The sequence below is a fragment of the Varanus komodoensis genome, unplaced genomic scaffold, assembly GCF_004798865.1.
Source record: "Varanus komodoensis strain SLA01 unplaced genomic scaffold, ASM479886v1 scaffold52, whole genome shotgun sequence".
NCBI classification, from domain to species: Eukaryota; Metazoa; Chordata; class Lepidosauria; order Squamata; family Varanidae; genus Varanus; species Varanus komodoensis.
This window is the reverse complement of record NW_025336114.1, coordinates 5,382,770-5,397,074: the sequence shown is the minus strand read 5'-3', so window position 1 is coordinate 5,397,074 and position 14,305 is coordinate 5,382,770. Positions and strand designations below refer to the sequence as shown.

General features: G+C 44.6%; 1 protein-coding gene across 1 annotated transcript in view; it reads right to left on the bottom strand.

The window, feature by feature from the left end:
- Positions 1-360: 360 nt before the first annotated feature.
- The window catches only part of ARL8A (ADP ribosylation factor like GTPase 8A), a 35,866-nt gene continuing 21,921 nt past the window's right edge, over positions 361-14,305 (bottom strand). Inside the window, exons 2-7 of the mRNA XM_044447504.1 lie at positions 12,363-12,443; positions 11,247-11,320; positions 7,035-7,128; positions 4,707-4,774; positions 3,149-3,219; positions 361-2,349 (exon numbers count right to left, since the gene is read on the bottom strand). Of these exons, the coding sequence (XP_044303439.1) occupies positions 2,300-2,349; positions 3,149-3,219; positions 4,707-4,774; positions 7,035-7,128; positions 11,247-11,320; positions 12,363-12,443 (438 nt within the window). The 3' untranslated portion in view covers positions 361-2,299. The remainder of the gene's footprint in view (positions 2,350-3,148; positions 3,220-4,706; positions 4,775-7,034; positions 7,129-11,246; positions 11,321-12,362; positions 12,444-14,305) is intronic.

Sequence of the window (14,305 nt, the reverse complement as noted above, 5' to 3'; positions counted from 1 at the left end):
ATCTGGCTAAAGCCTTCCTTCCCTCTCTCCTCTGTTGGCTCTGCCTCCATGTATCCAGTATCACTGGGGGGAGCTGCATGTGTACAGAGAATGTGAACGTCTGTGGGCATGCAAGCATATTCGCCTACATTAATGTGGCCCCACAGGGCCCATGCCAACAGTTATTCTGGCCCTTGCAGCCAAATAACTGCACACTCCCACTGTACAGGCTCTTCCCCCAAGGCCATGAAGGATTTGCTTCTCCAGATGGAAAAAGAATCCAGACAAAATGAATCTATAGTTTCCACAAACATGGAAGTGGGTGACTGACAGAAAAAGTGAAAATGAATCAGGAAGAGGAAATAAGACCAACATGCAACGACCAACACAAAATTGTTAATTTATTGTTATTAGGAGGCAAAAAATGTACTGTTACAAGATTCATTTCCCAACAAAGAAGGTCAAAAATGAGCCAAAAATATATTTAAAAAAGGAATAAATGACACTTTACAATTCATTAAATAAAAAAGTAAAATATCTCCTTGTGCAATTCTGTGAAAATGAGAACAGAGGAGGGGAAAAAAGATGCAGTTAGAAAGCCCAACCCCCTAATGGGAGCAGCTCTGTGCAGGATAGGGCCAGGCTGGGCCAAGCACTGCAGTCTCCCGCCTACCCATAGTTTAAATGGGATGGGGAAGACCTAGCTGCTTGAGGCCTGCAGTTGGTTGCCCTTAACAAAGAGGCAAGGGGGCCTGACACGAAGACATACAATCCTTCCTAGAAGCCCCTTCTGCTGTAGCTGCCACAATTCCCGAGGTAAGCAGATACCAATACAGGACAGTAGCCAGCTGTGCCGATCTGGATTATCCTTCCTAGACAGGAATGGCCACCCATGGCCCACTGCAGACTTTAGCTAGAAAACTCAAGCACCATATAGGACAGCAGACTGCAATGCACAATTGTCTCGTAGACAGTCATATGTGCGGGAATGAGAAAATGAGGACCCCTCTCTTCCGCTGCTCACTTGCTTAATGCCACAACCAAAGCGTCACACGTTAAGCTTGGTGAGGGGGACAGCAGGTGTTGTATACTTGTTTCTGAACTCATGGAGGACGGGGTGAGAGGTCCCTAGCCTAGCAGGCCAAGGAACGGCTCTTGCTCCTAGTCACTGGTCTGTGGCCTGTAGAAAAACCTGCAAACTGGAAAAAAGCACACTTCCCATTTCCTCCGCTTTCAAATCCACTTCACTGGGGTCTAGGATTTGAGGTGAGCATCCCAAGATCTATGTTCTGCCCACCCAAAGACTTGGAAGGGAACCTGGGCATAAACTGCTCTAAGCAGAAGAGTCTGTTTCTATGGATGGCCCAGGAACAAGGTCACCGTGAACCTCCAGGTCTGGTCTCTTTGGTGCAATTCTGGAACTCTTGGTCTAGATTCTGCCTTTTTGAATGATCAGGAAGCATGCACATTCTGAACCATCTACACCTCCTCAGGTGCTGATCCCATCCCTGCAGAAACCTCCTGCCCTGGGTGAAGTGCTAATATACCGGCCTGCAACGGGAGAGCACACATGACGTCCACCAGGTATGGATTTGTGCAGGGTGGCAGCAGCGGGAGCAGGGGCTGAAACTGAATCACAACACCTGTGAGGCCTCCTCACAGGTTTTAGACCAGAGGACTCAAAAGGGAACAGTCTGCTCTAGGAAGCTTTCCCCAGGGACTCATCTCCCACCCATATTGCTGTACAGCTTAGGGCAGCAAAGCAGGAAGCAGACTCACTAGAGGGCGTCAGATTCCATCATGGAGGGCAAATTAAGGTGCCAGAGGTGGAAGGAAGACGGTCTCTTGCAGGGAGGATACCACCCAAAACCATGCTCTTCTCCCCTGTAGAAAGGTCTCCGCTGTCCTGAGCTGCGTGCGACATGGCTAACACTGTGTCTGGTACTTCACTGCCTCTTCCATTTGTTGCTGTCCCTTCGACAGCCCACAGGCCCCATTTAGTAACAGCGAAATTGCTTAAATTAAAAAATTAAAATATATATACATATATATATATACTGTACACACACTGACGACAACAGAACAGTGCCAAAACCAGAGTAAGGAGCAAGGAAAGAGGGGGGCAGACAGTTTCTTTACAATAAAAACAGGAGTTCAATCTCAGCAGAAGAGGAGTCCAGGGTCCCCTAAAAATACCCATCTAGGGAAAGAGAGGCGGGAGAGAGGGATGGACAGAGCAGGAGATGGGGGAAGGAAGGAGGAGGTGCGCTGGGGCTTTTACAATGGCATCTTCCCAATCCAAGAGGCAGCCAACGGGCTCTCAGCTTCGCCGGGACTTTGAATGCTGGATAAGCCACTGTAAGGTGATGTCTGTCAAAGACAAGATATAATCCAAGAGAGACCGTCAAAGAGAAAGCAACATGCGCCAAGCTGTCTCCTGCTCAGCTAGACATTAAGAAAACCCGCAACTCGGAGAGAGGCACAGGTGGTTCCTCCAATGATCAGGCTGAGTTCATGATCCTGTCCTGCAATGCTACTGCCCAAACCCCTAGTCTCCTGAAAGGAATGACTCTTACCTGCAAAGGAGCTATTTCTCCACCCCTCAGCCTACAAGAACCTTCTTGCCCCACTCAGTGACATATCAAGTGGACATGCCCCAGGGACATGCAGTGCTCTTATAAGATCAGCTCCATGGCTCAAATGTTTCGGCTCACTGTGGTAACATCGTGGCAAAGCCACTACCTGCCCCAAGGTGTTCTGGTGTCTAAGAAGTACTGAGCCAATCAAATGCTGCTTTGGGGAACAGCAAATAAGGACCCTGAAGCAGAAGGGCTGTCAGACCTCTAATTGCTCCAACATCCTAATTGGCTGGACATGCTCCAAAGCCTGTCAGCTCACTGGCTCTTTCCAGGGAAAGATCTGTGACTCATAAAACTGCAGCCTAGACATGCCTTTACAGCATGCAAGTCTTGCCCAGCCTCCAGTTTTTCTGTCTACCAGGGTGTTATTTGCCACCCACTTTGCCTCCATCCCACTAGAACTGGCCCTGGTAGGATGTCCTCAGGAAAAGTCTTGGTATTATTGTACACTGAACTCCCAGTCCCACTCTTACCCTTCTAGTTGTGAAACATTCTGACCATGTCAGTCCCCTTTTCCTTTCTTCACTTACCAATGTTGTCCTTTTCTTTGCAAGAGATTGAATAGCAACAGATCTCTCGGTCCTGGATAGCAGAAAGATTCCTGCAGGGACAAAAGAAGCACAAGAGATTAGACATCCCTGGGGAAGGTGCTGCACACAGAGAATAGGACAAACAGGAGGGGAAGGGAGGGCAGGGTGTGATGTGTAGCCACTCTGCTGACCAGCAAGGGCAGCCAACCATGGTGAAACTCCTGTTGATAGAACAAGGGGAATTACCACTGCAGGATGCAGAAAAAGATGGTGTGGCACAGGGGTTAGAGTGTTGGACTGGAACTTGGGAAATTATGGTTCTAAGTCTCCATTTGGCCATGAAGCTTACTGGGCCAGTCATTCAGTCCAACCTACTTCTCAGGGCTATTCTGAGGTTAAAATAGAGAGAAGAATTGTGTAAGCTGCCTTGGTTACCTTGCAGGAGAAGAAAAGGGCAGGGTATCCATCTTATAAACAAACAAACCCCTTTGTTGTTTCTACATTATAAACAGAGCAATAGAAAGTCATCCTGGTCCCTCTCAAAGCTTCACTAACAGAACTGATGTAAAAATCTACTCTTCTGACTCTCCCTGCCTCCTTGAACCAACTGTTGCTTTTTGAATTTGAATTACTGTCACCTTTTAACACGTGATAGTGATAAAATGCCCCTGTTCCACATCATCCTTGCAGTTCCAGAATGAACCAGGAAAATACAGGCCTGCCTCTGGCGCCACCATGTGGTCCATGCCATGTAAGGCTCAAGAAGGAAACTCACACCTATTGCCAAGTCCAGGCTTTCCTCATCTCTTTGCATTTTTGCTACAGTGAAGATTGTATGGATAAGCTCCAAGACTCCACCACCCAAGTCCAATCATTAACACAACAAATTCAGTAAAAAGCCCTGTGGCATTTTGCAGACATGAATTTTGTGAATAAAATCATAGGCCCACGGTCTAGCTATTAGCTATTTAGTCACACATGTATCCATGCATACAGCAAGGACTGTCACCATGGCCAAATAGCTGCAAAAAATTAAAAGGTACAGTCCATCTGCGGAATTTCTATGCAAATACACCAAGCTGGTGACCAAATATATTGCAGCAAACTGTCATCAAGGATGACATTTCTGATTCTTGCATTTCATCTCCTTATCTTGTGTGTGTGTGGGGAGGACACTCTAGACATTCATGACAGCAAGGATGGAATTGGAGATGGGAGACTGCCAGTAGATGGTAATATCCTCAGTTTGCCTCCTAAGCAACTAGGGACCCTATACTACTACTCACCAGCAAGGATGGATCACCTAACATAATCCCAGGCAAGACCATGCAACAAAACAGAAACCATGCAACATCATTACAAAACCTAATCCTATCAAGCTTTGCACAATGGCTGGGGATCGAGTGGGTGAACATATGTTTAATTAAACAAAACAAAAAACAGTTCCTCACTGCAATGTAACTGCCTCAGGCAAGCTCAGCAATGACCCATGCTTGAAAAGTTGAAGCCAAGAAGAGAGAGATACCTGCACAACTCACTTGCAACAACAAATACTTACATCTTCTCAATAAGCTCCTTCTCATCCAAGGCACCAGGCAGATCTCGCTTGTTCCCAAGAACTAGGACCTAGCAAAGCAAAGAGGGCAGACATCTTAGCTTAATACACAAGTGACTATGTACTTCTGGAACTGTCTTGGGCAGCTCCTTTGGCTAAGCAGGGCAAAACCTACACACCTATGTTTTTAATACTCTCTGAACTCAGTAATATGGGAGGACTTCTGTCTATCTGAGCAAGAAACACTTTCAAGACACAGGGATTCTTCAAAGCACCTATCATGTTTCTAAGAGCTAGGGAAACCCAGGGAGGACACCAGTAGAGTGGAAATTACAGGAGCCTTGACATCTGAGTGTTTTTACCTGCATGGGGTTGTTAATTATTTATCTTGTCGTCTGTTCTTAGATATCTCTCATCTGCTAACAAACATGAAGAATTACCTTTGTAAACCTTAGCTGCAGCATATATTATATAGAATAGAAGATGTAGAGAGATCACCAGCAGCAGGCATTTTCCCATTTCACAATGAAGAAACTCTGGAGTCCATTTAGTATTAAATACTTGCAGCTGATATGTCCCAGACTTGTCACTTGAATCCCACATACAGAGCCCCCTCAATAGCCCTACTCAGGTCACCCCCCAAGAAGTCCAAAGTGCATGAGAGAAAGAACACAGATGAGTCCACTGGCTGTACCTCCCCCTCTCTTGAGTCCTCATCATTCATCAGAGCCCTCTGTTTTGGAAGAATTAATTCCAGTGGGGTGGGCAAGCTTCTCTTACTTGTTTTGGCTCCCTGAGTGATTTAGAACCTTGATTTTCCAGGGGTCTAGATCCTGCAGGGAGCCCACAGAAGTAACAGAAAGTACCCACACAACCTTGCTGGAAGCCCCTGCTGAAGCTATTCCTCCAACATATGGAAGACTGCAGGGGCAGGGGGCAAAGGCATGTTGTGGGGGTTGAAGCCAACAGTCTCTCCCTCTGCGTGAGAGAGAGAGAGAGAGAGAGAGAGCGCGCGCGCGCGCGCGCGCAAACGAGCAAGCGAACATGCAAACTTCTGGAAAGGAATAAGGCTTTACAGCAGGAATATAGCTGTTTGCCCCAATGCAACCTCACAGTTCTAGTCCAAGCTACATGCAGAAGACACTGGTACTTCCTTGCTTTTCCTGTCAGTCAGCCTCAGGTAAGTAAACAAAGCACACTTCAGTAAGTAAAGATCTTTAAGCCCGCCTTTTTTGTTCCAGAACTACTGCAGAAAGGAAGCTATCTATCCTCTCCACTTTTAGCAGCTGCTTGGATATGTACTGGGAAAGGAAGAGCTGGCAAGGCAAGCTAAAGTGGCCCAATGCTCCTTTTGAATACACTGAATTGAAGACTGCTTGCCCAGTCCCATTGATATCTTGTCATTTGCACAGCAAGTGGTAAAAACTTTTCCATATTAGCAGAGAATGGCAAAAGGAAAGGGTCAAGGCAATGCTCCATCATGGAAAACCCAGCAGATCAGACATTCCCAACACAATCAGCCCAGCACAGGTCACAAGGAGATAGGAGAATAATCCACCAGAATGAGTAATCTGTTGTTTTCTGGTGGTGCAATGACAGGCACAAAAGTTTACAGCTAGCAGTAGGACTAACAAAATTAATCAAACACAAATATTAAAAATCACAGACCTCTAAAATGTCAGAGCAGTTGTGATAAAAATCCTTGAGTAAGCAAAGTGCATTTGAATCTGAATGCCAGATGTGTACACTCATTCAAAGCAAAATAATTTAAGCCCTCCCACCCCTGCTCTCTCTCGTGCACATGCATATTTATACAATCATGGAGGGCATCTGGGATTAAACTTTAATGCATTCCCACGGCATCTACCACCACCTTAGCAATTGAACAAAATCTTGCCCAAACTCGCTGTTCGTCAGTAAATAGGAAATAGTTTTCTTTTGAAAAGTAAACCACAGACGAAGCACTGCTCAATTTTTAAACTTTCAGGCAATACTGCAGTAGGCTCCATCAACAGCAGATGTCTAGCACTACATTTGTTTTGTGAAAGAGCATAATCCTACTAAAATGAAGGATTTGGAGTCTGCCAAATACTGAAAATGGCAAATATCGATCAAGACAGCTTAATGCAAGAATTGTCTTGTTTTCCCCAACTCAGTCTCCCAACCTGTGGATTTGACAAAAATGAAACACTACATCTACTGCACAATTTTAGCCTTACCTCTCAAGATCTAGCTGACCTATTGCATTTGGGGGCAGGAGGGAGAAGAGACGCAGTTGCTCATCCTGCCTGAGCCACATCGCTGGGTCTTGCCACAAGTGGTTCAACTTACCGGGATGCCCTGGAGTTGTGGTTTATCAAGCAGGTTATGAAGTTCATTCTTCGAGGCTTCAATCTTCTCCTGGTCTGCAGCGTCTACCATGTACCTAGAATGAAACAAGCACACTTAACAACAAAGCACAAGAGGTGACTGGTGGAACTACAGGAAGCAGACCAAACCACAGAAGGGGTAAATGTAATACTATACAGATTTGACCAGGGCCCAGGAAACAAAATGGCTTCCTTGGAGTGTTCACTGGAGTCTAATCCACTGACTCTACCCCACTAACCTGAATTACGTCAATCACCCTTTGTTGCTACTTCCCGTCTCATATCGTAGGACATTTTTAAATGGTGCTCACAGTTCTCATCAGGGCACCAGAAGAGGAACAATTCTCACAGAGGACTGCAGAGAATGGAAAGATTTGTGACGTCAGGCTGATTTCTATAATTTTACTGACCAACTGCCAATACATGTTCAAATTCAAAGAGTCTAATAATATTGGGAAGGGAACTGGAGGCACTGGGCATGGAGCAATGGGAAGATTTTGTCTGAGTTACTTGATTCTACAAGAGAAAGTTGTCTCCAACAGTGCCATTCCATCAGCAGAAGTAACACTGCTGAAAGAATGGATTTCTCCTCTCCATGCAGGCCTCCCCTATCCTTCAAATCTGCTCTAGTGAGTAGGGAAGCCCTCCAGAGAAGACTGCAGTGAAGGCTACAGATGCAGGAGAGGACAAAGAAGTCCTGCTTCATGGGTGCACCTGTGCTTGCATGATGTTAGATTGAACTATTTGATATAGCTGCAATCTGAAACCCAAGACACAGTGAGTGGTGGTTGAAAGCAGACTGATGAGAGGGTGGGAACCCTAGCTGTGTGTGTGTGTGCGTGCGTGCGTGCATGTGTGTAGGTGGGGTTCCCACCAACAATTCTAATGAACTGAGAGAATCTTCCCAAATGCAGGCACTGTGCGGGCACAGCACCCATTTATGGGATACACAGAGACCATGATGAAGAACCTAGGCTGCCATAGAAAACAACAGAGCTTTGCCTTCTGCTCTCTGCTACATTCTACATTCTGGTGCCCCTCTTGAAAGGCAATCCTTACTCACCCCTTTTACAGATCTATGCTCATCCCTCCCCACACAAAACTCTGGGAAGTTTGTGGGCAATGCAACATTTCAGCGAATCTAACTGCTGGTTCCACAACGGGAACTTGATTCACCCCAGGCAAGTGGCATCTGTTTGAAAAGATTCATAAGGCAAAATGTGCCAGGCTAAGTTCACCTAGAAAGCCTTAAGGCAGTGAATAAGGGATCTTTAGCACAGATTTCACTGGCATCGGCATAATTCAAAGTCTGTGAGGAAATACTTCTCTGACTGGAGCAAGATATTTTCCTTAAGGTCATCAATGGTCATCACAAGCCAGCTGAGAACTGCTGGAACAGCAAGCAGAAGTCCACATGTCTAAAGAGCTGATGTCATGGGAACTGATGGCATGCGACTCAACTAGTGGCACAGCAGGCTGGCAACAGGGCAGTACTGGCCAACTAGAATTTGCAGGGCCACATTGTGAAAATTCTTTCAATATCCATCCACCTATTAGATTCTTATATATCTCTACCTTTTACCTTTGGTGGTACTCTACTGGGGAAGGGGTATACACAAGCAGTGAGCAGGGCCAGCACTGGAAGTGGGTGGGACTATCTCCTCTGTTGCCACCCCCTCTTCTCTCTCTACACCCACTAAAGTTGGCTCTAAAGGAAGAGACGTGAGATTCTTCCTGTGGCTCTGAACTCAGACAAGGACTGCAGACTACAGCATTCTCCTCATCCTAATTTTGTGAATGAGCACACACAAGGTCACACATCTGCCTTACTGAGACTGAGTGCCAGCAATCTAGAGCTAGCTCTCTCCCAAATTCCAGCTTCTGCCAATTGATAGAAAGCAAGCAAAAGAAACCATTTCTGTTTGGATAGGATAAGGAAACAAAAAGATTTCAAGCAGTGACCACCATATGAAAGATGAAGAAACTACTATTAGCTCCAGCCAATAAAGTTGGTGCTTCTGAGAGTTATAGCCCAAAAAATCTGAAACGCTAGATCACCTGCCTCTGAAGTAGGTAATACTGGACAAAAAGGACAAATCTGATCTGGTACAGGGCAGCTTCTTACCGAATCCCAAGTTCTTCCTTTGGTGGTACCTTTGCAGAGATAACTTTTGGCTCTGGCAGAAGTTCTCAAACTGATCCATGATCTCCATTCAGGTGGTACAGTGCAAGAACAATCAAGATCTATACTTTGCACTGCAGTAAATTCTTGTTTTCTAACCATGGAGATCAAGGCTGTTTTGACCAGGGCCAGATGTATTCAACAAGCAGGCTAATAAGCTGGTGCAATCTACAAATCACCCCTGAAAACTATACCATTTAATGGACCACTTTTCAGCAACCTGGTCTAGGCTCCCTTTATTTTCCTAACTAGTTTTAATGATGATGCTGGCGGTGAAGGATAAAGTGCTCTGCCAAACCTGCAGCGATTCTCAAACGATGGGCAGGGAAAGGGGAGGCTGTGAGAGACTCACTGCATTAAAACTTTGCCTTCTTCTGTTTTCAGCTAGAGGGAGGATGAACAGAAGAGGCTGCTTTCATTCTCTAGAAAGCAGCAGAACAGCTGGAGGATGTTCCGTCCATCCGTACCAGGTACCTCAAAGCAATACAGAGCATTTCAAGAAAAGTAGCACTAACAGCCACTAATGCCTCAGCAAGGACAAGAGATCTTTCAGCAACAACATGGCACATCTGCAGCTGTCAATAAGGGCCTTGCCCTGTGGTCTGAACTAAACAGGAGCCTGAAGAAACTTCCTCATGCTGCCTTCCATGCCTCTTAACATATTTGACAAGTGCCCCTTTGTGTAAAAGTGGCCTGATGTAAAAGCAGCATCTTGTGTGTGACCTAGGATGCAAATAAGAATGGCCATCCAATGGTTATTCGAGTATGCTGGAACCTCTCAGTATGGGTATTCACACAGTTCAAAAAAAAGGAGAGGTCTAACATCCAATAGAGATTCAGTATGTCATTCTACAACTTATAAAGCAGGAATGTCCATCTTGCATGGCCTACAGCTTCCATCAACCCTGGCCAGCATAGCCAATGGTGAAGAATCATAAGAATTTCAGGGCATCCATTCCTAACACACCCCTGGTATAAAGGAATTTGACTTCAGCATAGAAGTGAAACCAATTGTAACTCAGACAAGACATTTGATACAGAATGTGAAGAGAACAGTCCCACTGGCAACTGTCCCTGGTCCAAGAGGGAAGAAAGAAATGCATCACTAACAGACTGCAGAGATTTTTTAGGGGTTGGTTCTTATAGGATTACAAGGCCAAAGTCTGGTAGTTGAGGAAGCCTCAAGGGGGACACTCTAATCCTCCGTAACCACTCAACATATTCAATAATGTCTTGAAATTGAGATGAAAAACCTTGTTTGCAAGGAGGCATGTAAGCAGCAATAGATGGGAAGTTTATACAGAGAAGGGCCAAAACTCAGCAGCAAAGGAATGCCCTACATACAGAAGGTATATGATTAAGTCACTGCTATCTCTAATCACATAACTTTACGATGCAGGCTTAGGAAAGACCTGCTTGGGATCTCTGAAAGGCACTTTCAGATGGGGGATCAATCAGAACAGAAGAACCACATTGAATCGGACCAAAGGCCTCCTTTAGTCCAACATTCTGATGCAGCAGTGGTCAACCAGCTGACTGTGGTAAGCCCACAATCACACTCAAGGGCAAAAGCACCCTTCTACTAGTTTTCCTCCGCAAGTGGGAACAGTTTCCAAAGCTGAAGTAATATACTGTACTTTTCCATTTATAAGACGCTCTCATGTAGCATCTTATACACAGAAAAATATGGTATAGTCATCATGGCTGGTAGCCACTCATAATGTCTCAGCAAGTTACCTTTACTCGGTAACAAGAAGTAGCATATGCAAACTGGTCAATAGGCATGAAGAGAAGTTTCTATGTCTCTGGTATTACCCCCCCCATCTCAAAGTCATCAAGGGGCAACTGAAACATTCTGGATTGCTCTTCCTCTGCACCCAAGAGCAATGAGCACCCAACAGGGTCACAAGCCAATGCATCTCCAACATGCATCACTGGCTCTGTACGGCAATTTGGAGACTTGAGACTGAGAACCCATCCAAAATTACTTACACAATGGCACTGACTCCACGGCAGTACCTCTCCCACATGCTGCGAAAACGAGGTTGGCCTCCAATGTCCCAAAGCTGTGGGGAGAGGGGAGAAATGAAGATTAGAAGTTGGATGTCAGAACTTGCAAACCTAAGCACTCCTTCCTCTTGACTCACATTTCTCTCCATGCTCTGCTCTCCTACACAGTCCCACTTCTCAGTTAAAGGCCACTCTCCCGCCATAGCCCACAATCTTCTGTAGCTGAGGAAACAATCCGAAGGGAAACCATGAACCGCCAAAGAGCCCTTAAGTTTCTGACCTGCAGTGCTTAAACTTCCCTGCCACAAAAGCAATCTCACTTTCACAAAAGTTACAAAGTGCTTGTATAATCCAATTATTATTGTGAATAAAAATCTACTAGAGTTTGTACAAAAAATCAAGCAACAGAACTTATACTTAAGCACTTAAATGGAACTAAGGAAGTTGAACTGTCTGTGGGTGTCATTAGAGATGCTGATTAAGCAGTATTTGCCACTACACTATTTGGACAACTCCTTTCTGGATTTCTAATGAACAGTTGTGATAATCCTCCAGTCAATCTACAGAAGAACTAGACTATCCAGCTTCAGTCAGAGAATGGTCATCCAGAAACCCCTGCATCAATAGTCTGACTACCCAAAATAGTTATTCTGGAGCATCTTATGCTTTTCCTTAACCAGCCTTTAGATTTAATATCTCTAAGGTGGTTTACTAACAGTTTTGCAAAATGAAGCACACCACTTAAAAACATGCAAATTAACAGAAGATTATAGTTCACACTCAAATTCTGAGGAGAAAGTAGGAAGCCCCACTCTGCCTGCCTGCAAATTTTAGTAAAATGATGCCTTCTAAAAATGTAGCTGAGCCATGACATTCTCTGCCCACCATCCCATAATTCAAGTTCTTAATTCACTTTCATAAAAACCAATTTGAGTACCCCAAATGCTCTTGGCACCTGAAAGTCTGTGTGAGATTATATAAAAGTAATGTGAACTCAGTTCCATTAATCTCCCTGAATCTCCTTAACTTCTTAAGCTTCTCTCTAGCACTATGTTGCAAATTAAGCAGCTGGCTTCGAAGAAACACTTTGCATCTTACCTTTATAGTAACATTTCCCTTGGTGATCTTCCTCATATTGAAGCCCACTGTTGGGATCATATCTTCATTGAACTGCCCCGACTACAACGAAACAAAAAGAGAGGAGTCATTCACCTGAAAAAATTTCTGCTTCTTGTGTACCCCACAGTGGGAGCAGGCCACACCACAGAACTGGCAATCCATAAACCTAGCTGCAAAGGAGTAGCTATCATGAATGAATAATGTTGTAAAACATTATTCATTCCAAGCACTCAGGTACTTTGAATAATAGATCCAATATCTACAACATGAAAGACACACTGGGTGAATGGGAAAAACCAGTGTGAAAGCCCCTTATGCAATACTGTCTTGGTTGATGGTGCATCCACCTTGACTGGCTCTACATGCATGGCTCCACATGCTCTCTCTGTTGGCAATAATCATCTGTCACATTAAGAATTCGCTACAATATCTATTCACCAGGTGCCTAACTCTGATTCTGTTTAAAAATAATACAGTGCCATCCCTGCGATTACAGAGTGTTTTGATAGTGTCTATAGCTGAAACAGTCTCTGTGCTGTTGAATGATCATAAGACTCATGGGGACAGATAGACCTTTCAAAGCATGACGACTACATTGCCGTAGTCGCCCTATCAGTTTCATAGACAATAGTGGCTTGGAGCACTGAACCAAATCTACAGCGGAAACTGTACAAGAGAATCAGCTTTCTTCTTCTGTTCCGTTGTATGTAGATGAGTGGGAGGAACAGCCAGTTCATTTTTAATGGGTTTATTATACTGATATCCTGCCTTTTTTTCCTTCCAAGGAACTCAAGACAGTTTACATAATTATCCTTCATCTTTCAATCTTATCCTCACAACAGCAACCCTGTGAGGTAGGGTGGGCTGAGCAACAGCGGCCGGCCCAAAGTTTCCCAGTGAACCAAGAGTGTTAAACTTCAGGGAAGAAACTCAAAGTTCCAGTCAGCAATACAGCTCATTGGGAAATGCCTTCTCCATGAAAGCCAAATATTGCTGTGCTATGTATGCTACTGATCACGTTAGGCTCCCTGAACGAAGCACAGGATCAGATGTGAGTGTGAGAAAAAGAATGGTCCAAACTCCAAGCTTAAGAGCTTCATTATGAAAGCCTATATGCTTTCATAAGGCCACCTGTGTCTGGGTACAATATGCAGGACATACCCATCATGTTACATAACAAAAGCCTGTCCTCCCCAAGCACCAAACACTGGCATAAAGCCTGGTGGGTGAAGACTAGGCTCAAAGCTACAGACAGTAAAGCAGTGCTCTTAACATTGCTTTCCCACCTCTCCCTCTGCCCACAAGCTGTTTTTTGTGGACATCACTGCCCAGGAGCTCTTAAAGCACAGTATAAGAACCAAATAAAACAAAGCAACTATTTGTTGCATCTTCTTGTATTCAAAGGACAGTTGAGGAAGCTTCACAAGGCACAGTTCAAGAACTGGTCAGGACAGAGGATGAACCATGACCAAGCCACAGATTTGTAAAACTCCAAGAGTGACAGCAATGTACATTCGGGATATTGTGGTCCTTGGATTCATCCTAATACACAAGGTGTTGGAGCCAGGAACAGAGACTTCAGCATTTGTTTTGAAACAGCTCATACATGCACACACCACCTTAACTGCACCACAAGACACTCCTGAAAACTGGAGCAATTTTTTCCTAAAGGCCAACTACCATGTAGATATTGTCTGGTAGCAAACATTCTACAGAAGAGCAATTTTGTTTACTCTCACCAGCCTTCCTCATTTTCGAGTATCAATATGGCAAAAGCATTAAGCAGAAACCAATTCATTCAACCATAGATAAGGAAATTATGCAACCGGGTATTCAGGTTAATTTATTGGCCTTCTTTAACTTCAACCATGTGGAGATACTTTTAGAAGTAGAGAGTTCAGCTTGTTTTATTATTAGCTACA